Consider the following 24,959-nt stretch of genomic DNA (forward strand, 5'->3'; position numbering starts at 1 on the left):
AGAGTGCAGGTTTCCAGGGCCCTCCAGCCCCCGTCCCGCAGGGCCACGGCACAGCGGCTGCTCTGGGCTCCTTCCACACTGCCCAGATGGGAGTGCCAGCCAGGTGTTCTGCAGGCTCGGGCCTCCACACCTGGCACCTCCTGGCATCTGGCTGGGGATTGCACGTGTGGTGCTGGTGCCCAGTGCGCCCCCACATGGCTCCTGGCCTGCTCACACCAAGAGACACTCCAAGCCCCATGTGATTTCCTCAGTGGGAAACTTCCTGGGGTTAAGGCTGCTTGTAGATTTGCCTGCAGCCTGGCACCCCGGGGAATGGTCCGGTAGTGGGAGTTTTGGTGCCACTTGGGGTTCCGGGACAGTGTAGGTGCCCCACAGTATGTTGAGAGGTGGGCAGGGCCCGTGTGGACCCTGCCTGGGCTGACCCCGCCCCCAAGCCTGGCTGGAAGTCTCTCTCTAGCATGCTTGGACGTCTCTGTCACCTGGCTGCAGGCCCTGACTCTGACGGGCATGAGCCCCAGGTAAGCAGCCCCAAGGCTGGCAGGCCCCAGAGCAGTGCAGGAGGCATGGGCCGCAGGGTGCCGGGCACTGGCCTCGTTCCGTGCCTCCCTTGAGGACCCCGGGACTCAGCCTCCAACACGCGGGCACCTCCCGCTCAGTGTCATTCCCTCAGGGGCCCTGGGGTCGCCCACCAAGCCAGGCAGCCTGCAGAGATGCTGCCCTGTGACTGCGTCCTCTCCCAGAGCCCTGGGCAACTTGTCTTGCGCGCTGCTTTTTGCCCTCTGCTCCTGCAGGGAAGGCTCTTGTGACTTTCTGTCTGTCTGTCTCATGTGCCAGGACCTGTGCCTGTCCCAGACCCTGATAGTCGCAGGGCCCTGCTCCCCCCCGCCTGTCCCCCGTCCTGGCCAGCCTCTCTTCGGCCACTTCTCTTCCGTGTACAGGTCTGCGCCCTCAGTGTGCAGGGCGCTGCGGCTGCACAGGGACATCCCCGGCACAGGCGACCACGGGGTGGGAAGAGCCGCACGCGTCCATGGGAGCCTGTCCGTGCTGCCATCCCCACGGCAGGGGCCTGGTCCCCACACGGCCGTGGCGTCCTGTAGCGGCCACTCCAGGGCCTTTTCCCAGGTCTGCTTTTGTGTTTTAGTGCACAGCATATGAATTGCCCTTTCAAAAGCTAGGCGAGAGATCAGCAGTTGGAAACTAGAAAGCTTGAGTTAGCAGCCTGCCCGCCATGGGTTGTCCCTGGCCACAGCCAGCTCCACGCCCTCAACCAGGCCGCCAGTATTGTCCCTTCCGCTGCCCCTTGTGCCGCGCCAGCGCCTGCCTGGCCATCCTGCTCCAGTGCTGCAGAAGAAATGCGCTTTTTTTTTTTTCGGTACTGAGAATGGAAACCAGGGGCATTCTACCACCTAGCTATATCCCCAGCCCTATTTTCTATTCTTTATTTTATTTTTTATGGTACTCGGAATGGAACCTAGAGGCATTCTACTTCTGATCTGTGTCCCCAGGCCTATTTATATTTTATTTGGAAACAGGGTCTCACTATGTTGCTAAGGGCCTCACTAAGTAGCTGGCTTCAAACTTGCGTGATCCTCCTCTCTCCACCTCTCAAGTACTGGGATTACAAGCGTGCGCCACCACGCCTGGCTTTATGGTTTATTTTGAAACAAGGTCTCACTAAGTTGCAGAAGGCCTCACTAAGCTGAGGTTGGCCGTGAACCTGCGGTCTTCCTGTTTCAGCATCCCAAGTACTGGGATTACAAGCATGCGCCACCACGTCCTACTTAGGAATATATGTTTCTGACTGCACCCTCCGGTACCAGACCCCAAGGCTCAGTGCGGAGGAGGCCTGCCAGGGTCAGGAAGGACCAGCGGTTGCTCCCATGGCCCCGCAACTCTGTCCACAGATGCCACTGTCCACAGGAGGCCAGGTGCCCGGTGTTGAAGGCCAGGCATGGTCTGTGCACAATGGCTCACAGGCTAAGCCGGCAGAGTAGGGCGGCCCACCTGAATGCCCAGGCTCTGGCGCCTAGAGGACTGCTGACAGCCCAGTGTAGCCGGAAGCCTTCGGGAGCGCGTGGTCCATGAGAACTGGGAGCCCTGGAGCTGGAGTGCTACGAACCCAGCCCAGCCCCAGAAGGCTGGCACCTCCAGATTTCCTGGGACCGCGGGCCTTGGAAACACGGCATTCCTGCTCACCACCGCTGTGTCAGATGTGCCTGGGTGCTAAGGAGACTTGGTGAGAAAGGGGGGGTGGTCCATGGACATGGCCGCCTAAGGAGGACCCAGGGGTGAAGCAACCACTCAGGCGGTGCTCCTGGAGGCAGCTGCTCCCCAGCCCAAGGGAACCTCGCTCACTTCCCGTTTCTGCTGGCCGCTGACCCGGCTCCTCCGTGGAAACCCAGGTGCCACGGGGCCTGAGCACCTCACAGCCCTGGCCGGGCTCCGGGGCCAGCCTGGCCTGCTGCCGGGAGCCGCTGCTCGCCCGCCCGTGCTCGTCAGAGCTGGGGGCTGCCCTCCTCTCCTCCCCCCCCCCCCCGCAGCCTGTTGCTGAGCTTGGCTTTTCAGGGTGCTCTCCACCTCATCAGAGCGCTCAAGATGCTAGATTGCCATGGAAACGGAGCTCATCACAATTCCTGCGACCAGCCTAATTATAGACTCTCAAAGGCAAGCAAAGAGCTCCTCGAGGTTGTCAGAGTTAAGGCTGAAAGAAGAAACGCGGCCCACGCGCTCTCCGGGTTGTCACGGCACCTGCGCCCCCAAGGCCCCTGCACGCCTGCCATTGACCCGCTCCAGCTCCCAGCCGGGCTTCTCCAGCCCACCAAGAGGGAGGCCTTGTGCCACCCCTGCACCCCACCCACTGTGCAGAGCTTTGGTGAAGTCAGCCAGCTGTGTCCAGACGCCCTGCAAAGGTCCTTCAGCCAACCGGCGTGTCGGCAGAAGCCTCTGGGGGCTGGGTGGCCAGGTAGGCACTCAGCCTCCCTCGGGTCCTTCGTGCAGCCAGGGGCTGTCCCCGGGAAGCTCCGCACCACGCGCCGCCCGTTTGTAGTGTTGACTGCGCTTAGGTCAGAAATAGGACTGTCACTTCCCAGGCAAAGCCGAGTTTCAAAAGTGCACCTGGCCTCCTCGGGGCGAGGGCAGCTGTCCCCAAGGGCTCCAGAGAACTGTGGTGTTGGGTGTCCCCCAGGGTCCCCGCCCACAGAGCCACGGGACGCCAGTCCAGGGCCACCTGCACCGAGGGACCGTCTGGTAAAGTGGTGGCAGCCATTGTGGAACGTGGCTCTTCAAGGGAGGTGCCCAGTTGATTCAGGAGGCCACCGGCAAGCCCCAGTCGAGGGGCGCCCCAAGCCCCTGGCCAGCCTCCCCAGCACGTAACGGTCATGGGGAGCAGGGGACATCTGGGGAATGCTGGAGCCAGAGGGCCCAGGGACAAGTGGCGGCTCCGCGTGGTGTTCTGGACAGCGCCCCGGGGCCAAGGAGGATTCGGGAAAGCTGGGGAACCTGGGTGAGGTGTGGTCTGTGCAGTTTCCACGTGGACTCGCCAGTCATGACAAACGTGCCTGTCCAGACCCACACCCATGCAGCCCGGTCCTGTGCGCAGAGACCGGGTCCTAGGCCCAGAATTACCGTTCGCTCCGGGCAGTCAGTGACGGCGGGGCGTCTGAAGCAGGTGTCGCTGTCTTTGGTTTTCTTCATTTCCCAACAGTGCCCCTGGTTTCTGCAGCTGGAATTCAAGCTGATGTGGGAGCCTCCGAGCTGCCTGGAGGTGGGTTCGCGCACCCTTGGGGGCCCACACACCCGTTTATTTATCTGTTTTTCACCCACAAGCCTCCAGATTGTCAGACATTTCTGAGTGCTCCTGAGCCCAGGTGAGAATTTCTCTATGGCCTGGATCTAGGAAGGTGGGATTTTCTACCCCAACAAACAAGCACTCCTCTCCACAAACCTGTTTTTGTGCTGACTTAGACACTCTCCAGGAGCACATGGCCTCTGCAGCACGCGTCTGCCTTGGCAGAGTGTGGGGTTGTGGCTGATCCTGCAGGTATAAAAGGACCCTGAGGCCAGACCTGGTGGCGCAGGCCTGTAATCCCAGTCCTTGGGAGGCTGAGACAGGAGGATCAAAGGTTTGAGGCCATCCTCAGCAACTTAGCCAGGCCCTATTTTCAAATAAAAAATAAAATAGGGCTGGAAGTGTAGCCTGTAGCTTGGAGGTAGAACACCCCTGGCTTCAATCCCCAGTACCACCATCAAAAGGAGGGGGAAGTGGAAGGAGGCCCTGTGAATTTCCCTGCTACTCACAGGCAGAGCCGACTCACTGACAGCTTCCTTTAAAAGCCTGCTTGTAGGCTGGGCGTGGTGGCACACGCTTCTAATCCCCGCACTTGGGAGGCAGAGACAAGAGGATCGTGCAGGTTCGGAGCCAGCCGCGCTGGCTTAAGAGACCCTGTTTCCAAATTTAAAAAAAAGTATAAAAATAGGTCTGGGAGTGTAGCCTGGAGGTTTCCAGGAACCCCAGTACCACCAAAAACAACAAAAAAAGCCTGCTTGTGCCGGGAATGGTGGTGCACACTTGTGATCCCCGCGCTTGGGAGACTGAGATGGAAGATCGCGCACGTTCAAAGCCAGCCTCGCTGGCTTAAGAGACCCTGTTTCCAAATAAAATATAAAATAGGTCTGGGAGTGTAGCCCAGAGGTAGAAGGATTCCATCCCCAGTACCAAAAGAAGAAAAGAAAAGAAAAGAAGCCTGCTTGTTTCTGTTGCTTCTCCATGCTGGTGTGTGGCTGTGCCCTGGTGCCTTGATTTGCCGCCGTGGCCGCTGCGCTGTGCGGGCAGCGTGCCCCTTGCTCCAGGAGGCTCCAGGAGGCCTGCCGCGGACCCATGTGAGCTGCGCGGCTGTGTGCCTCTTGTGTGTCCCCGCACGTCCCCGGGCGGTTAGGATCAGCTCCACGTCTTCCCCTAAGAGAAGAAAGTCGTTTGTCATTTTCTGCTCCTGCTTAAGTCCTCGTTTCCTGAGGGCTGGATTCCCGTGTGGTGGGAGGCAGCCGTCTTGGTCCTTCCTGGCTCAGCACGGGCAGGTGGAGAGGGAGCACCGGTCTCTTCTTGGCAGGATGTTTGCTGGATGGATCAGGGGTCACCCCACATCCTCCTGTGTTGTCTTCCCAGAGGCTTAGTCTCCAAACACAGCCTGGTGGGGGGCGCTCAGCATTAACATGTTTGCTTGGGGTGGGGGCACCGTCCAGCCCCAGAGCGGACTTTGGGCTCACTAATGGCAGACACTGCGCGGTCTGCAAGCCTGGGGCACACGTGGGTCTCATGGTCCTGCCCACTCGTGTGTTTATTCACCGCGCTGGAGGCTCCCGGCCTGTCGGCCTCTGCTGGGCTGGGTCCGAGTCCCATCACCTCTGGGGCTTTAGTTGAACTTAAGGATCTGCTTCCACGGTATCAAGGTGCCTTGTGGAAGGAGGCAGCGCACAGGCCCCACTGGTCCCTGCCCTGCAGCCCAGCCCCAGGACCACCCTGTCTGGCCTCTCAGAGCACAGTGGGGCCTGCGGGTGCTCTGGGGACCTACTCTGCGTAGGATTCGCCCCAGAGGGGGCTCAGCAGTTTGGGCGAGCCTGTGCTCAGGAGCAGAGGCACTGGGCTGGGACACTGCCACTCCCGTGGCCACAGCTCCCGTGTGCCTGATGGTGGCATCCGTCCACACCACAGGCCACGCTGCCCCCGCCTGGCCCCTGTGCCATCTGGGTGTCTCTGAGGCTGGAACCCTTGGGGTTACTAGGTGACACTCAGCCTCTACCAAACCTCAGGCTGCACTTGGGGGACGTTGGAAGCCATGTGCGGGGCCTGCCTTCCTCCCCAGCTCCCACAGGAGCCTCGGCCTGGGCCCTGCTGCAGCTCCCATTAAAGGAGAGAAGCGGGTTTCACGACCGCTGTGACCTGATTTTGGCAGTTTCCAGCCAGAGCTGGTAATTTTCTTGTTGTAAAAACATTCCGTTATAATTTCCACTTTGGTATATTCGGGACATTTTCATTAGGCTCATGAAAGTCGCTTTTGCTGTGGGTTTTGTAAGAGCACAAAGCTTTCCATTGTGTGCCGTGTTTCTGAAGGGCTTGTGCCCGCATATGTGGTTCTCAAAGTGCCTGGGAGCTGCAGGGTGGGGGTGGAGGACCAGCAGCCCTGGCCGGAGCCTCCTGGGCATTTTTAATAAGAGGCGTTCTTCCCCACCGTTTAGAGGCACTGAGTGCGTGCCACGGAGTGATGGGTGTTGTCACTTGTGGCTCAGTGAGAGCCCCGTGGGCACAGCTTCCTTCAGCCCTAGGAGCTGTCGGGCTAAAGGGGACCAGGTGGGCAGCGCCAAGGCTCCCGCCCCCCTCCAGCCTGGGTGAGTCATTGAGGTGTCTGCTCTGCCTCCTTGGATGGTTATACGTAAATATCAGGGCCCGTTGGAACCGCGTCCCAGTATGGAAAAAGGGCCTGGTTTTCATGGAGCTGGCCTGAGGGGAGGAGGGTGGGAAGGGAAAAGAAGTCTGAGCAGGGCTCGGAACCAAGGCGCCCTGGCTGGGTGAGGGCGTCCCTGTGCGGAGCCGCCCTCTCCACCCAGCGGCCCTGGCCGCCTCCGGCCCGTCTCACCTGGCTATCTGCAGCAGGCCTGCCCGGCCGGGAGGACCTAAGCATCATGTGAGGACACACGGCAGGCTGCTGCCCGGGAAGCCGCCGTCTCAGCTCGGCATCCTGCGGCCTCGGGTGGCCCCGGCTCGTGGCTGCGGCGCTGACTCTTTACCCCTTCTCACGTCCATTCTAGAATCCATCTACCGCCGCGGAGCCAGAAGATGGAGGAAGCTGTACCGCGCCAACGGCCATCTCTTCCAAGCCAAGCGCTTTAACAGGGTGAGTGGCCCCTCTCCGGGCCCCGCTGCCTCCCAGGCTCTGGGGTGCTTTGACAAATAGAGAAGGGACTGGGAGCCCATGGCGCTGGGTGGCTCCGCTCGCAGGCTGGGGCAGCTGCGCCTCCCACCGGCAGGGCGCGAGCGCCTGGAGGGCCCCTGCCACTGGATGGACGTCTCTGCGTGTCTCGGGTGGCCCTCAGCCGACCCCGGAGACGTAGTCCTGAGATTACGTGCTCTGAGGGCCTGGCCTGCTCGTGACCAGAGTTGGGCTGTGAGGGTCTCCCATGGTTTCCAGACGCGCCCCAGCCAGCCCCCACTCCCAGTTTCTGCGGCCTTCCAAAGGCCGTGTCACCTGCCCCTCCCTGCCCTCATGATGCTCTGTGCTCTCCAGTGTGGACATGGCCCAGAAGGCCCTGCAGCCGTCCCTTGAAGTGGAGGGCAGGAGGCTTGCTCCTCGAGCCAGGGAGCCCCTGTTCCCTGGGAGTGGCTCGAGTACCCGGAAACGTGCTGCTTGTGCCAGGGACCCTGCATGGCCCCTTGCTCTGCTGCCAGTGCCCCTGTGCGAGGCAGACACTTCTGCGCTGGGTGGCCACAGGCAGGCACAGGGCAGTGCAGGGTCGGGTGGACAGGGTGGGAGAAGGTGGGCGCTGCTCCGTCACGGGGCGGCCACTGCTGTCAGCGCCTTCTTGCTGCCCCCGCCCACCATATGGCCTCACGACCACTGGAGCCGCCCCCCTGAGCCCAGGCTGATGTGCGGTCAAGCAGTGTGTGGACTTGTGCAGGGAGGCGCGAGGCGGCAGCACTGGGAGGAGATGCTGGACACCGTGGGCTCTGCTGAGGCCGGGCGCAGTCGACCCACGGCCTTCCAGTGCTGCTTACGGCTGTCTGGAGCGTCTCCTCTGCTGTGTACAGCACTCTCGGAACAGGGCCCTGCCCTGTGGAGACTGGCTTGGCACACTGGCTCATCCTGATTTTTTGGCACTAGGGATGGAACCCAGGGCATTCTACCTCCAAACAGTACCCCCCTGGCCCTATTTTATTTTCTAATTTAGAATAGGATCTAAGTTGCTGAGGTCTCAATAAGTTGCTGAGGCTGGCCTCGAACCTGCAAGCCTCCTATTTCAACCTCCCATGTACTAGGATTATAGACATGCCCTACCACAGTAGCTTATGCTGTATGTGTGTGTATATAAAATATATATATTTGGCTGGGCGTGGTGGTGCACAATTATAATCTCAGTACTTGAGAGGCTGAGACAAGAGGATCTCAGGTTTGAGAATAACCTCAGCTATATATATATATATTTTTTTTTGTGTGTGTGTGTGGGTCTGGGGATGGAACCCAGGGGCATTTGACCTCCGAGCTACACCCCCTGCCCAATTTATTCTTTATTTTGAAACTGGGTCTCACTGAGTTGCGGAGGACCTCATTAAGTAGCTGAGGCTGTTCGCGAACCGCGATCATCCTGTCTCAGCTTCCCAAATGCTGGGATTTAACCTCAGCTATTTAGTGATGCCCTCCACAACTTAGTGAGACCCTATTTCAAAATAAAGAATAAAAAATAGGAGCTGGGCGTGGTGGCTCACACTTGTAATCCCAGCATTCAGGAGACTGAGACTGGAGGATCTCCATTCTCAGACAGCCACAGCTACTTAGCGAGGCCCTTCGCAAGTCAGTGAGACCCTGTTTCAAAAATAAAAGAATAGCAGGCATGGTGGCGCACGCTTGAAATCCCCACGCTTGAGAGGCAGAGACAGGAGGATCGCACAGGTTTGGTTCGAAGCCAGCCTCACTGGTTTAAGAAACCCTGTTTCCAAATAAAAATATAAAATATAGGTGTCTGGGAGTGTATCCTGGAGGTAGAAGGGTTTCAGGAACCCCAGTACCACCAAAAATAAATAAATAAATAAATAAATAAATAAATAAATAAATAAATAAATAAGGCTGGGGGGTATAGCTCAGAAGTAGAATGCCCCTGGGTTCAATCCCCAGTACACAAAATAAATAAATACATGTTTGTTTGTTTGTGGGTCTGGGAATGGAACCCAGAGGCATTCGACCTCCGAGCTACACACCCTGCCCAATTTTTTTTTTCTTTATTTTGAAACAGGGTCTCACTGAGTTGCAGAGGGCCTCCCTAACTAATAGCTGAGGCTGTCTGCGAATTGCGATCCTTCGGTCTCAGCCTCCCAAATGCTGGGATTACAAGCGTGCGCCACCACGCCCCGCTACATTTTTATTTTGAAACAAGGCTTACCAAGTTGCTGAGATTGGCCTTGAACCTGAGATCTCCTGTCTCAGTCCCCCGCGCTGGGTGGCCTGGATGGGGCGGAACCTGTCAGTGGACAGGCGTTTGGGCAGAGCCTGTCCTGAGAACCTCGAGGGCTGATGCTTCTAACGGAGGAGGACAGGAGGACGTGTGGGAGGCGTCCATTTGCTGTCGCGCACATCAGAGTAAGCCGCAGATGGTTGAGGTTTGATTCCCCAGGACCACAAAAAAATAAAGATTAACTAGAATAAGCTAGCGTGGGGGTGTGGCTCCCTGAAGGCCGAGGCGGGAGGGTAACAATTCAAAGCTAGCCTGGGCACTTAGTCGCCCGGTCTCAATAAAACATAAAAAGGGCTGGGGGTGGAGTCAGGCATGTGGCACATACCTGTAATCCTAGTACTTGGGAGGCGAGGAGGGTTGCAGGTTTGAAGACAGCCTCAGCAAGTAATGAGACCCTCCTCAACCTAGTAAGACTGTTTCAAAATAAAAATAGGGCCAGGATAGCTTGGAAGTAGAATGCCCCTGGGCTCAGTCCCAGTACCACAGTGGGGGGGAAAGAGGGTTGGGAGTATAGCTCATTGGTAGAGTGTCCCTGAGTTCAATCCCTAGTACCAATAAATAAATAAACTAGAAGTATTGCAGATCTGTCAAGAAAAATTGGTTAGTGGGGACCAGCCTTAGAGATGCTTCCAATTTCTGTCATTTCCAAATGAATTAAGTGCAAAAACCTTACAGTAAAACATTCCATAGCAAGTAAAAATAGAAAAAACAAGAGGTCAAAACAGCACATGTGTCAGCGAGGTGTGTGGTTCATGCTGTAGCCTCAGTGCTTGGGAGGCTGAGTCAGGACGGTCATAGGTTCAAGGCCACTGTGCAGAAACTTAGCAAGATCATATTTTAAAATAAAATAGGTCCGGGCGTGGTGGCACACGCTTGTCATCCCCGTGCTTGGGAGGCGGAGACAGAAGGATCACGTGGGTTCGAAGCCAGCTGCACTGGCGTAAGAGACCCTGTTTCCAAATAAAAATATAAAATAGGTCTGAGAGTGTAGCCCGGAGGTAGAAGGACTTCCAGGAACCCCAGTACCACCAAAAATAAATAAATAAATAAATAAATAAATAAATAAATAAAATAGGGCTGAGCCGAGCATGGTGGTGCACACTTGTAATCTAAATACTTGGGAGGCTGAGACAGGATCGCGCAGGTTCAAAGCCAGCCTCAGCTACTTAGTTAGTGAGGCTCTCAGCAACTCAGTGAGACCCTGTATCAAAATAAAATATAAAATAGTTCTCAGAGTGTAGTCCAGAGGTAGAAAGCCCCTGGGTTCCATTCCTAGTACCAAAATAAATAAATAATAGGACTGAGGTATAAGTCAGGGCTAGAACTCCCCTGGGTTCAGTCCCTAGTAACACACACACACACACACACACACACACACACACACACACACAGCATATATGTTTAGTATGAAGGTGCTTCCTACACATTAGCTCTTTAGTAAATGCCAAGCCTGAGCAGGGATGTGCGGAGCTAATTAATGTAAGACTGCAGTTGTTTTTAATGTAGACAGCTTGACCCTCACAGGTAATCAAAGGGGCACAAGACATTTTCCCTGTCCGTGTCAAAGAAGTTAAAAGTGAGTAACACACACTTGGTGTGCGCGCTCGGCTGGGCCTGCCCAGCCACGGGCGGGTGCGACGCCTGCTTCCTAGAAGGTGCTTAGGAAGTGTGCAGCCATCGCTAGGGCGTTGTGCTCCTGTGTGGGCTCAGAAGGACAAATGCACCAGGGCTGGGTTTCACGGGAACGAGGAGACGGTGACTCCCTTCCCCACCCTGGGCTGAGCGCCCCCCACCCCCAGTGGCCACTCGGGCCTCGGGTCGAGCACGCCGGCCACAGCTGCAGGGCAGGCTGCACTGCATAAGGAGTTTGTTAAGGATAGGTGAGAGCCAGGAGCGAGGGCGTGCGCTTGTCATCCCAGTACGTGGGAGGCTGAGACAGGAGGATCACAGGTTCAAAGCCAGCCTTGGCAACTTAGCAAGACTCAGCAACCTAGTGAGACCCTGTTTCAAAATCAAATTTGGCTGGGGATTTAGCTCGGAGGCAGATTGCTTCTGGGTTCAGTCCCCAGTCGCCCCCCAAAAAAGAACTGAGCGAGAAGCAGTGGTGTGCACACTCACCGCTGAGATGCCTGGGCACGATCTGGGTGGGGCAGGGAGACTGGCATTATCCTGTGCCCTTTGGTCCCGGCAACTAATATCTGCTAGCAAACATTTCCTGTAAAGGCCCAGAGTTAGTATTTTTGGTTTTTTTGGACCACGTGCCTTTGTGGCTGAGAGCAGCTGGCAGTATGTATGTGAGTAGGCATGGCTGTATTCCAATAAAACTTTATTAAAAACGGAATGAGCGTGGTGGCACATGCTTATAATCCCAGCATTTGGGAGGCTGAGATAGGATTGCAGTTCGTGGCCAGTCTACTTAGTGAGACCCTTTGCATCTCAATGAGACCCTGTTTCAAAATAAAGAATAAAAATAGGGCTGGGTGTATCGCTCGGAGGTAGAATGCTCCTGGGTTCCATCCCCAGTACCACAAAAAAACAAGAAACTGGTGCACACCTGTAATCCCACCTAGGAGGCTGAGACCAGAGGATCACAGGTTTAAGGATGGCCTCAGCCTCTCAGGCCCTCTGCAATTTAGTGAGACCTTGTTTCAAAATAATAAAATAGGCTGGGTATGGTGGCACACACTTGTAATCCCAGCATTCAGGAGGCTAAGACTGGAGGATCGTGGTTTGCGGCCAGCCTCAGATACTTAGGCCCTTTACAACTCAGACCCTGTTTCAGAAAAATAAGAAGACTAAAAAATAGGGCTGGGGGTGTAGCTCAGAGGTACAATGCCCCTGGGTTCCATCCCCAATACCGCAAATAATAATATTAATAATAATAATAATAGTAATAGGGCATGGAGTATAGCTCCGAGGTAGAATGCCCCTAGGTCTATCTTGAGCACCAAAAATGAAATAAACCAAACCAGTAAGCTCAGGCGGTGGGCTGGCTTGGGATACAGCTGTGCTTTGCCTAGACCAGAGATACACCAGGCCCTGAAAGGAACAGGTCTGGGCCCTAGCCCGAAACCCTTCCCACCCCACCTCTGACAGAAAGTGGTCCTGGCCTCTGGCTCAGGGGACGGGCGAGAGATGAGGCTGCCACCCAGGAACAGCAAAGCAGCCCTCCAGCTCTTCTCCATAGCCGACAGCCCGCAGCGCCAGCCTCGGCGGCTGGCCGAAGCACATGTGCCTTCTTCAAGCCCGCCTCCAGGATTCCCACAGATAAATGAACAGGGAGAGCGTCTGAGCTCACAGCCCCAAACCACAAAACGTGGCAGGAAACTGGGCTTCCAGAGCAAGAGCGGCTTGCACTGGTTGAAAATATGAAAATGTTTAAAAAGTTAGAATAGATGATGGAAAATATGAGCTTGGCAGCATGTAAAATAGAGTTAAAATACGTCTACTCCGTTAATCTGTTCATCCGCTTGGATGCTGAGAAGAGGAGCTCTCGGGGCTTAGGTCTGGCTTTATGCGCCATCGGCACATTTATCCACTTACCGTGGCACTGGGGATGGAGCCCCAGGCACTGCGCCTCTTAGCTACGCCCAGCCCTACTCTGTTTTTATTTGGAAACAGCATCTAGCTAGGTTGATGCAGGTCTCGCTACTTGTTGAGGCTGGCCTCAATCCTGCCATTCTCCTGCTCAGCCTCTCAAGTACTGGGATTACAGCTGTGCACCACCATGCTTGACTTGGCACATTTTTTGAAATGCTAGTAAAGTCAAGTTTAGGGTTTTTTTTGTGTGTGTGTGTGTTACTGGGGATGGAACCCAGGGGCTTTTCTACTCTAGGCTATACTCCCAGACCTATTTTCTATTTTATTTGGAACAGGGTCTCCCTAAGTTGCTGAGCGCCTCACTAAGTAGCTGAGGCTGGCTTTGAACCTGTGTGATCCTCCTGTCTCAGCCTCCCAAGTGGGGGATTACAAGCGTGCGCCACCACGCCCGGCCTTCAAGTTTAGGTTTGAAATAATGAGCTATTGGCAAAGTTTTGGCAGCCTCACCGTGTAGCACACGCAAGCCCTGGGTGATCGGCGCTGGTTGACTTCTGCTGCCATTGGCCAGCGGCTTTCCTGGCCTGACCCCTAGTAAAGGTAGCTCCTGAAGAGCAGGCTTCGTGGGTTAATTTGTAGAGACGCCTGGAGACGTGAGTTCATTCCTAAGTAATATCCAGGTGTTGCGGATTGTGACGTTAAGTGGTGATTTAGGCTGCGTATGGCAGCACACACCTGTAATCCCAGCATTGGGGAGGCTGAGACAGGAGGATCGCGGTTCGAGGACAGCCTCAGCTACTTAGTGAGGCCCTTTGCGACTCAGTGAGACCCTGTTTCAAAATAAGGAATAAAAAATAGGGCTGGGGGTGTAGCTTGGAGGTAGAATGCCCTTGGGTTCCATCCCCAGTACTGCAAAAAAAAAAAAAAAGCTTATTAAACAGTTCCACAAAGAGCACCAGGGACCTTCAGGGCTTGAGGAGAACAGACACAGGGCGCAGTCACAGCTCCTATGAGTGCGGAACATGTGGGCTCAGGAGTTTCCCACCTGGTGAAGATCAGCTAGATTGGCCCGGGGCTTGGGTGGCCCCAGTGCATTCAGCCACTCCCAGATGCAGCCCGCCCCGGGGAAGGTTGACTGAGCAACACCGAGCCTGAGGACTTGGAACAAGTTCTTACTAGGTTTTCTCCCGGCACCGAAGTCAAGCAGTGGTGTGCGTGTGCGTGTGCGTGTGCGTGTGCGTGTGCACGCGTTTGTCCCTACCGGGCACCCGCTCCGTGCTGGGTACTGCCGGCGGCGCTGACCACGTGGCCCTGCCCAGGAGACCTGGCCCGGGCCTCCTGAGTGCGGCTCTTCCCTGAAAGGCTCGGCCTCCCAGCGGCCCACTAAGTGGTCCCGTTGCCAGGGCTGCGCCCAGTGCCCCGTGGCGAGGGCTCCACCAGTTTTCTAAACAAATTCATTCAGACTGTTAAACTCTTCCTGTTCCTAATTCAGAAGTAATTTAAGGCTCTGAAAAGAAGAAAATGTGTTACAACTGGCAAATGAGGCCAGAAACCCAGGGGAGAGCTTCAACTGGGGAGTCGCAAGCAGGGACCGGCCTCCTGCTGGCCGTGGGGATCCCGGACTGTGGAGGCGGCTGTTCCCCTGGGGTTTGTGGACAAGAGATCAGGTCCTACAGACTTCCCTGCCCGTGCATTTTGTGAAATTCTAAAATTCATGAAAACATCACCGAACAAGCTGATAGGTTCTAAGTAATTTCATATTGCTTTGAGTCATGAAGGACAAAGAAGGCTCAGTTAAATTTTTTGTGTGTGTGGTACTTGGGGGTGGAACCCAGGGACTTTCTACCTCTGGGCTACACCCCAGCCCCATTTTTAAATTTATTTGGAAACAGAGTCTCACTAAGTTGCTGAGAGCCTAAGTAGCTGAGACTGGCTTCGAACCAGTGCGATCCTCTAGTCTCAGCCTCCCAACCGCTAGGATTACAAGCGTGCCCACCACACCCGGCTCAGTTAAATTTTTGAAAAATTCAGCCAGGCATGGTGGCACAGGCTTGTAATCCCAGCATTCGGGAGGCTGAGACCAGAGGATTGCGGTTCAGCAAGACCTTTTCAAAATAAAAAGAATAGGCTGGGCGTGGTTGCACAGATTTGTAATCCCAGCACTTGGGAGGCTGAGACAGGAGGATTGCACAAGTTTGAAGCCAGCCTCAGCTACTTAGTGAGGCTCTCAGCAACTTAGACCCTTTTTCCAAATAAAGTATAAAATAGATCTGGGAGTGTAGCCCGGAGGCAGCACGGTGGTGCAGGCCTGTAATCCCAGCTACTCAGGAGCTGAGGCAGGCAGAGCTCAGGTTCAAGGCCACGGCCAGGGAATCATTACTAAGCAACACCTGCCTCAGGTCAGAGCACCCTGGGTTCAATCCCCAGTACTGCAAAAAATAATCCCACACAAAGACAATTGCAAACTCTGCTCTAGCCGAGAAGTTCTATAAGGCAGGATGTTCTAATCACCTTCTCAGGTCAAGATGAGAGGTGTTTTTTGTTTGTTTTTTATTTTGTTTTTGTTTTGTGGTACTGTCGCCTCCCAGCGACACCCCCAACCCTATTTTTTATTCTTTATTTTATTTTTTACTTTTTTTTTTTTTGCAGGTCTAGGGGTAGAACCCAGGGGCATTCAACCTCCAAGCTATACCCCTTGCCTTATTTATTCTTTATTTTAAAACAGGATCCCACTAAGTTACAGAGGGCCTCACTAAGTAGTTGACACTGTCTGCGAGCCACAATCCTCAAGTCTCAGCCTCCTGAGTGCTGGGATTATAAGCATGCGCCACCATGCCCGGCTTTATTTTTATTTATTTATTTGTTTATTTTTGTGGTACTGGGGATGGAATCCAGGGGCATTCTACCTCCAAGCTACGCCCCCAACCCTATTTTTATTCTTTATTTTGAGACAGGGTCTCACTGAGTTGCAAAGGGCCTCACTAAATAGTAGTTGAGGCTGTCTGTGAATCGCGATCATCCTGTCTCAGCCTCCCAAATGCTGGGATTACAAGCATGTACCACCACACCAGGCTTTTATTCTTTATTCTAAAACAGGGTCTCACTGAGTTGCAGAGGTCCTCACTAAGTAGCTGAGGCTGTCTGTGAACTTTGATCCTCTTGTCTCAGCCTCCCAAATGCTGGGATTACAAGCGTGCCTGCCACGCCCAGCTCAGAGAGGACAGTTTGACTGAGGCGCAGCAGGGCCTCCCTGCCTCTGCTCAGCCTGGGCTGCTCAACCCATATTGGCGGGCACCACCACCCCAGGTGCTGCATGCGAGCCTGGCCTTGCCAAGACCCTGCCTCGCCCCTCTGCAGCCTGGGGGGGAGCCCAGGTGAGGGGCTGGGAGGTGCAGATGTGCAGGGCCCCTCGTGCCCACCAAGGGAGCCCTGGCAAGGTGGCCTTAGCAGCACGGGCCGGGGCGGCTCAGCCTGACGCCTGCCATTCGCCTGCAGAGAGCGTACTGCGGCCAGTGCAACGAGAGGATATGGGGCCTCGCCAGGCAGGGCTACAGGTGCGTCAACTGCAAGCTGCTGGTGCATAAACGCTGCCACGCGCTCGTCCCGCTGACCTGCAGAAGGCATATGGTGAGTGCTGGCCAGCGCCCGGGACGCCCTGCCCCCCGGCCTGAGCAAGGGCACCTGTGTCCTGCAGTGGCGGGCCTCCTCCCGAGCCCCGTCATTGTGTCAGACACCCCAGCGGCTCCCCAGAAGCAGCTGTGAGCGCCTGGTGCCCACCGTAGCAGGAGCATCACCTCCCACCATGGGTCCTCAATGTTTGGATGGCAGGGTCCAAGCCCTTTGGTGCCATCTTGACCGACTTCTCTGCCACTCACCCTTCCTGTGAGACACTGGCGGCCTGAGTCTCACTGGACTGCCGGAGCAGTGCCTGGGCAGAGCATGAAACCCTCCTGGGCCCGGCTTCTTCCTGGAGTCCATGAAGGCGCATGCGCCTCTGACCCCACAGGCCCCGTTAGCCTCGAAGGTGAGCCCACGAGCCCCGCCCAGAGCAAAGCTGCTGCTGGAACCTACGTGGCCATGCGGGAGCTGTCTCCCTGCCTGGCTGCTGGAGGCATGCCGTGGCCGGGCGGGGCCCAGACACTGTGGAATGTGCTTTTATACGGCAGCTGCTGTGAAGGCCAGAGTCCTCGGTGACTTTGTGGACTGTACATTCAGCACGATACCCAGCGGTTATGTTCTCACGCACCACGTTGCCACATGCATGTTGTAACATGTAGTTATAAAAGTCACGAAGCAAGCCGAACATGATGGCACACACTTGCAGTCCTAGTCCTTGGGAGGCTGAGACCGGAGGATCCAGGTGCATGGCCATTCTCAGCTACTTAGGCCTCCACAACTCAGTGAGACCCTGTTTCAAAATACAAAATGAAAAATAGGGCTGGGGGTGTAGCTTGGAGATAGAATGCCTTTGGATTCAATCCCCAGTACCACAAAAAACGTCACAAAGCAACCACCAAAGCTCCCTTTACAGGTGCGCTCCACCACCTGGTAACGCTGCCGTCTCTCTGGCAGGATTCTGTCATGCCTTCCCAAGAACCTCCAGTGGACGAGAAGAACGACGGCGTGGGCCTGCCTTCGGAGGAGACCGGTGGAAGTAGGTGCCGTGCGCCGTGCTGGGCTGGGCCCGGCTGCCGCTCACCCCTTTCCTGGCCACCTGGCTTGGCTCACTCTGAGCCGTGCTCCCAAGTCCGTGTCGGGAGGCTGGGACAGCACTTCTGCAGGGCTTCCCTGCTGGCCGCTCGGCGCTGATGCCCCATGGAGCGCTGTCCTGGCCACCAGGACTCCCTCGGTGCCAGCTTCGGGAGTTGCATAAAGCGCATCAGCAGCGCCCATCACAGCAGGCGCCTCCCCTGCTCCAGGTGCCACACAGAGCTGGTCCCCACGGCAGGCTGCTGGGGACTGCTGTATACGGGCGGGGCCCTGGGTGGTCTTCAGGGCTTGTGGAGGGGGAGGACGTTTTTTAGTGGTCTCCCCTCCTGACCGGTTTAGCTTCTGAGATTAGATGAGATCGGATATGCTCAAGGCAGTGTGGCCATAGGCCCTATTTTAATTTGTCAGTACAGGGGATTGAACCCAGGGGCATCTCCCTCCAAGCTACACTCCCAGCCCTATTTTTTATTCTTCTACTTTGAAGCAGGGCCTCGCTAAGTAGCTGAGGCTGGCCAGGAACTGCGAACTTCCTGGAAATGCAAGTTTGAAACACCACACCCAGCTCGACTTTTTTTTTTGCAGGCGGGTCTGGGGATGGAACCCAGGGGCATTTGACCTCCGAGCTACACCCCATGCCCTATTTTTTTATTCTTTATTTTGAAACCGGGTCTCACTGAGTTGCAGAGGGCCTCACTAAGAAGCTGAGGCTGTCCGCGAACCACGATCCTCTGGTCTCAGCCTCCCGAATGCTGCGATTACAAGCGTGCGCCACCACGCCCGGCTTCGACTTATTTTTTTTTAAAGATAGGAAGCATTCAGAGAGATTTCAAATACCTGTTAGACGGATGGCCCATTTCTGAGCTCCCACACCCCAGGGACTCTTAGGTACATGAGTGCTCCAGCCGTCATTGGGTAGAAGTGAGTGTGTCGCTGTGGGGGCTGGGGAAGGATGAAACATGAACATGAGTGCAGCAGTTCACACAGACTCCTGGCAAACAGCAGCTCACCGCCCATCTACCATCCGCCGTCCATCTGTCCAACCATCCACCTATTCTTCTGTCCATCCATCATCATCAGAACATCGTTCACGCAGCCATCCACCCTCCATCCATCCTGCACCCATCCACCCAGCCATCCATAACCCACCTGTTTACCCATTCATCATCTCCCGGCCCACACCCACCCAGCCATCCTCCATTCCATCCCCATCCTGCATCTATCCATCGTCCATCCATAGTCCACCTGTTCATCTGTCTGTTCATCCTCAACCCACTCATCTACCCACCAGTCCATTTACACACCTATCCATCCATCCATCTACCCTGCACATACCACCCATCATCTGCCTGTCCATCCATCCACCCAGCCAGCCATGAACCCATGCAACCCCACATTCTGTGTACACCCTTAAGGCAGACTAGAAGGCCAGGCACCAGTCTCATGACTGTGATGGTCTCATTCTTATGATGCCTTTACGTACCGTTTTTTTTTTTTTCTTCAGTACTGGGGAAGGAACCCAGGAACATCCTGCCTCCAAGCGACACCTCCAGCCCTATTTTGTATTCTTTATTTTGAAACGGCCTCACTGAGTTGCAGAGGGCCTCACTAAGTAGCTGAGGCTGGCTGTGAACTGTGATCCTGTCTCAGCCTCCCGAGTGCTGGGATAGCAAGCGTGCCCACGCGCCCGGCTCACCACAGTTTTAGATGTAAAGATAAAGCCAAAGCCCATAAAACCCTTGTGTTTTCACTCTCGGTACAACAGCAGAAAACTACCTGGGATGTTGGCTGCTGGGTTGTCAATGGGCCTCGGGCCTGACTGAAGGCGGCCTGAGCTGCTCTGAGCCTTCCATTGTGACTGTAGTGGGTGGACACACTGCAGCTCACAGTGCGGCCTCCAGCATCGTCTTACTGGGTGAATTGCTGGGGGAGCTGTTGCCAGGGCGGGCTCTGGTCAGCCCGCCTGGCAGTGGAGCCTGGGAAGCCGCGTGTCATGACGCTCAGGGAGGCCAGGGCGGGGTCTGGTACGGCTCCTCGGCCGGGCTGAGCCGGCCCGGGTCTGGCCCTGCGCCCGCGAGCAGAGCAGCGAGGGCCCGGGGCTCCCTGCGCCCGCCTCACATCCCCTCTTCATCCCTCTCTTCCCTAGTTGCGTACATTTCTTCATCCCGGAAGCATGACAACATTCAGGACGATTCTGAGGTGAGTGGCTGGCTGCTGCCCCGCGTCTCTTACCAGCAGCGACTCTACCTTCTGGGACGATTACAGAAATCTGAGTGTGAACTGGATATGTTAGGGAGCGCCGCTGGCCTCGGGAGACCCGTGTCGGGGTCGTCCAGGAGTCCTTGGACTCGGGTCCTCTAAGCCTTCTACAGACTGCTGCCCGTAGCCGTCGGGGGCCCACGTCCCAGCCTAGAGCAGGGCCGGCGCCGGCTTCTGAGCTGTAACTGCTGCCCTGTTTACCCGGGTCAAAGCCTCCCTCGTTGCCTTCTTGGGTTTCCTGTCCTGGTGACCGCTGCTCTGCCTCGTAGCCTTCCCAGGCCGAGGCTCCATCCCCTCCCGGGCAGGCGGCAGGGCAGGGAGCGCGCCCTGGATGGCAGGACTCACCTCTCCACCCACCCGGCCTGTCACCTCCTCCCCAGCGCGCTGTCCTGGGAGGGGGGCCTGGCGGCAGAAGCGGCTCCTCTCCCTGGCCCTTGGCCACACTCAGCAGTCCCTGAGCGCGCTCTAGCTCCTCCTTCAGAAGCCCACGGCCACAGTTCTCTGCTTTTCTGCCTGGGTCCGAGGGCCAGGCCTGCGTCAGGCTGCCGAGCCCGCAGACGCTCCCTCTCCCCCGCGCCCTCCAGGACCTCAAGCCTGTCATCGATGGCGTGGATGGGATCAAAATCTCTCAGGGGCTCGGGCTGCAGGACTTCGACCTCATCAGAGTCATCGGGCGCGGGAGCTACGCCAAGGTCCTCTTAGTGCGGCTCAAGAAGAATGACCAGGTGTACGCCATGAAGGTGGTGAAGAAGGAGCTGGTGCACGATGACGAGGTGGGCGGCCGGCGGCCGGGCAGCGCTTGTGCAGGGCCAGGTCAAGGCCCTAGTAAGTTGTGGGTTTCAGGGAAGTCAACCAGTGCATTGCTGATTCGTGGTCATAGGGCCATGTCCACGAAGTGGAGTCTGTGGGGGGTGGGGTGCTGGGATGGAACCCAGGGGCATTCAACCACCGAGCTACACCCCCTGCCCTATTTTCTTTATTCTTTAGGCCAGGGCCTAAGTAGCTGAGGCTGTCCACGAACTGCAGTCCTCCAGTCTCAGCCTCCCAAATGCTGGGATCACAAGTGTGTGCCACCACACCCGGCTCACTTGGAGTTTCCGTTTTGAAACAGGGTCTCACTGAGTTGCTGAGGCTGGCCTCCACCTGTGGTCCTCCTGTGTCAGCCTCCTGAGTGCTGGGGTTATAGGAGTGTACCATCACACCGAGCTAGAGTATCACCCTCGCTGGCGGGGAATCCCTGGAGTCAGGCTTAGCACGGGAGGCTCCATTCACGACGTCCGCGTGCCCCCTGGCCCTGCTGGGCTGGCCCACTCTGCGCTAGACCTTCCAGTCCAGATTTCTGAGGCAGGGGTCAAGGTTACAGGGCGTGTCGTTGTCGGACTCTTGATTCCTATCTTATGTGCGCTTTTTTTAATATATACTGAGTGTTGAACCTAGGGTGCTCTCATTTCCGGCACCCCCCGTCCCTTGCACCCCCAGGTTTCCTTGAACACAGCCGCCGTCCCCACACCCCCTTGAATCCCTAGCAGGTACTCAAAGACTGGAGGCTGCTGCCGGCCGCCAGGTTCTCAGCCTGAGCACCGGGCCTGCGGGGAGAGCAAATGAGGGCAGGGTGAGCTGCGGAGAGTGAGAGCAGAGCGCCCGGAGCGGGCGGGCGAGGTGGCCAGAGCCCTCGTGTGGACGGGTGGGGGCGCCACCCCGCTGGCGGGCCTCATGGGCAGCAGGAGCAGCAGAGGAAGCCAAGGCAGAGTGGAGGAGGACCGCAGGGGTCCCGCTTATTTCTTTTCAAAGGCCTCCAGGAAAGGCAGCACCGTCTGAACACACCTCTGTCGCTCTCGCTTTCCTAACCCCTAAGACAAGGTTTCATCCCGGGGAAGGCAGCGAGAGCTGTGGAATTGCCGACTCTCAAGCTGGCTCTGGCTTGGCAGCAGCGTGCTGAGCCCCAGCAGGAATGGGGGCTGTGGTGGGAGTCACTTGAGGTGACTTGGACTTGACCCAGGCTTAGCACACGGTGGCCACAGCCTTGGCCTTCTGCTTGGCCCTCCACCCTGTTTCCTCGTGTCGTAAGTGGAGGTAATCAGCTTCACACCATCACAGGAGACATGCACAGAAAGCCCAGAGCAACCGGTGATGGAGGGAGACGGCGATGATGGTGGCCGTGGGGCTAGTGAGGGTGATGGTGATCGTGGTGGTGATGGTGACGGTGTTGATAGTGATGGTGGTTACAATGATGGTAGTGGTTGTGACGGTGTTGATGGTGACGATGGTGGTGGTGATGGGATAGTGGTAGTGGTGTTGATGGTGAGGTGAATGTGGTTATCATGATAGTGGCTACAATGGTGATGTGATTTTGGTGTTGATTGGTGGGCACGGTCTTGATGGAAATGGTGATAATGGTGAGGGCGATAATGATGGTTAAGATGGTGTTAATAGTGATGGTGTCGATAGTGATGATGGTAAGGGTGAAGGTGGTGTTGATGGCCATGGTGATTATGATGGTGGTGGTGGTGGTGGTGGTGGTGGTGGTGATAGTGATGGTGATAATGGTGGTGGTGGTGGTGGTTGTGATGGTGATGGTGGTTGTGGTGACAGTGGTTTTGATGGGATGGTGGTAGTGGTGTTGATGGTGAGATGGTGACTATGTAATGATAGTGGCTACATTGGTAATGGTGATTGTGGTATTGATCGATGGACATGGTTATGATGGTGATGGTGTTGATGGCGAAGGTGACAATGGTGATGGCGATAATGATGGTTAAGATGGTGATGGTGGTGATGATGGTAACAATGGTGATGGGGTGGTGGTGACGATCGTGGTGATGATGGTAATGATGGTGATGGGGTGGTAGTGATGGTGGTGATGATGGTAACGATGGTGATGGGGTGGTGGTGATCGTGGTGATGATGGTGATGGTGGTGATGATGGTAACGATGGTGATGGGGTGGTGATGATGGTGGTGATGATGGGAACGATGGTGATGGGGTGGTGGTGATCGTGGTGATGATGGTAACGATGGTGATGGGGTGGTGGTGATCGTGGTGATGATGGTAACGATGGTGATGGGGTGGTGGTGATGGTGGTGATGATGGTAACGATGGTGATGGGGTGGTGGTGATGGTGATGATGATGGTAACGATGGTGATGGGGTGGTGGTGATGGTGGTGATGATGGTAACGATGGTGATGGGGTGGTGGTGACGATCGTGGTGATGGGAAGGATGCATGATGCTAATGGGTGAGGGCAGTGTGACAGTGAGGGATCATGGTATCAAGATTGTGATGGGTGGGTGGACAGTGGTGATGCATTTATTTTATTTTATTTTTTATTTTTTGGCAGGTCTGGGGATGGAACCCAGGGGCATTTGACCTCTGAGCCACACCCCTTGCACTATTTTTATTCTTTATTTTGAAACAGGGTCTCACTAAGTTATGGAGGGCCTCACTAAGTAGCTGAGGCTGCCCACGAACCTCGATCCTCCGGTCTCAGCCTCCCGAATGCTGGGATGACGAGCGTGCCCCACGCCCGGCTGGCGATGCATTTCTTGATGGGCATCTTCTTCTGTGTGCCATCTTCCCAGGAGGAGAGACTCTGCCGTCTTCCCTCCCCCTTCTCTTGTGACTCTGTGAAGCACTCCCAAGCCTCAATAGCACCCCTGGTTTCTGTTTCAGGATATCGACTGGGTGCAGACGGAGAAGCACGTGTTTGAGCAGGCCTCCAGCAACCCCTTCCTGGTCGGCTTACACTCCTGCTTTCAGACGACGAGCCGGTAAGAAGGTGGTGTGCTGGGCATTCTGCTGGTTTCTCATGGGAGTCCAGGAAGCCGAGCGGAGCTGCGATGTCAGCTGTCCTCTGCTCCACCCTTTCCTTGCTGCAGGCCGGCCCCCTCACCTGCACATAGCAAGCCTGGGAAAATCAGCCCCTCCCAGGCCCACTGAGCACAGCAGGTGCCCTCACAGACCCCACAGTGGTGGCCCTGTCTCCCCACTGCCTGGGCTGGAAAGTCTGCAGTGTCCTGTCCCTGGTTCTCATTGATTCTGCCTCCTGAACACACCGCACACTCTCCCCTTCTCCTGCCTGAACCCTGGCCCAGCCCCCTCTGGGCATCCATCCTGGGGTCCCCACACAATCAGCTCTGCATGTTGGAACTCAGCCACATGCAGAAGATGCTGAGCTGAAACATCTTTCTCCTACTGCAAAGCTCCTCTGATGGCTTTCCCAACTGCTTCTGGGATAAGATCCAAGCTTCCCGTGCATGTGGTGAAGGCCATCGTGCCCTGCCCCAGGCCTCTCCCCAGCCCGTCCGCCACCCTTGCCTGATGGGATCCGGCCCCCCTCGCCGCCCTCCTCCTGCCCGGAGCCTGGGCTGTCAATGGTTGCCTTTGTGCACCCCTGCGCTGTCTCCATGCCTCCATTTCAGCCCTGGCCCATGTCTCTCGGGGGACGCGCCTGAGGAAGGCGGCCAGCCCAGCCGAGGCACCAAAGGAGGGCCTTGTCTTCATTACCTTCCTGCATCAGCTTGTAGGGAAGCGGGTCTAAACTCCCACCCCTCCACCGGGGTCACCTCCAGGCCGCCTCTGCATCCCTGCCCTCCAGAGCTCCCCAGCACAGGCGCCCGGGGCATGAAGCTAGCCAACCCGAGGGAAATGCACACATAGGTGTTGGTGGCCCAGTGGCAGCTCTGCACGCGCTGTCTTCACGGAGTGGCGAACTCGCTTACAGTAGCGCTGGGCATCCGTACCGGGGACCTCATCCCGGCAGTGATTAATTGCACGTCTGATTTCTTTGCCTCTTTTTTCTTTAACTGAATCTGTCACTGACTTCTGGAAGCACCTGACACTGGGTGGTGGGTTTGTCTCCCCAGCTGTGTTAGGTGTCTCCTGACCCTGAATGTCTGCCTGTCCCCGTCGCAGCAGGGCAAGCTGTGTATATTTTCCATCCCCACTGTTTAGTGAGTACCTGAACTTAGGAAGCAGCCGAGGTATTCAAGGAAAGCTTATTTTATTTTATTTATTTTTGCAGTACTAGGGATTGAACCCGGGTGCATTCTATGCTCCAGGCTGCACCTCCAGCCCTTTTTTTTTTTAATTCTTTATTTTAAAACAGGATCTCACTAAGTTACTGAGGGCCTAAGTAGCTGAGCCTGGCTGCAAACCTGTGATCCTCCTGTCTCTGCCTCCCAAGTGCGGGGATTACAAGTATGAGCCAACACACCCGGTGGAAAGCATGTTTTAAAAAGGTA

The 24,959-nt window shown here is 56.0% G+C and overlaps 1 protein-coding gene across 3 annotated transcripts in view; it reads left to right on the forward strand.

Annotated features, from left to right (window-relative positions):
* Positions 1–24,959, forward strand: part of PRKCZ (protein kinase C zeta) — a gene marked incomplete at both ends in the record, with an annotated part of 108,719 nt that overhangs the window by 66,200 nt on the left and 17,560 nt on the right. For all 3 annotated transcript variants that reach the window (XM_080692588.1, XM_080692589.1, XM_080692590.1), the window contains 6 exons: positions 6,802–6,887; positions 16,249–16,380; positions 17,326–17,407; positions 19,607–19,659; positions 20,304–20,492; positions 23,389–23,486. In XM_080692588.1, the coding sequence (XP_080548714.1) occupies positions 6,802–6,887; positions 16,249–16,380; positions 17,326–17,407; positions 19,607–19,659; positions 20,304–20,492; positions 23,389–23,486 (640 nt within the window). The remainder of the gene's footprint in view (positions 1–6,801; positions 6,888–16,248; positions 16,381–17,325; positions 17,408–19,606; positions 19,660–20,303; positions 20,493–23,388; positions 23,487–24,959) is intronic.

Source organism: Muscardinus avellanarius, assembly GCF_963383645.1.
Source record: "Muscardinus avellanarius genome assembly, chromosome: 3".
Lineage (NCBI taxonomy): Eukaryota > Metazoa > Chordata > Mammalia > Rodentia > Gliridae > Muscardinus > Muscardinus avellanarius.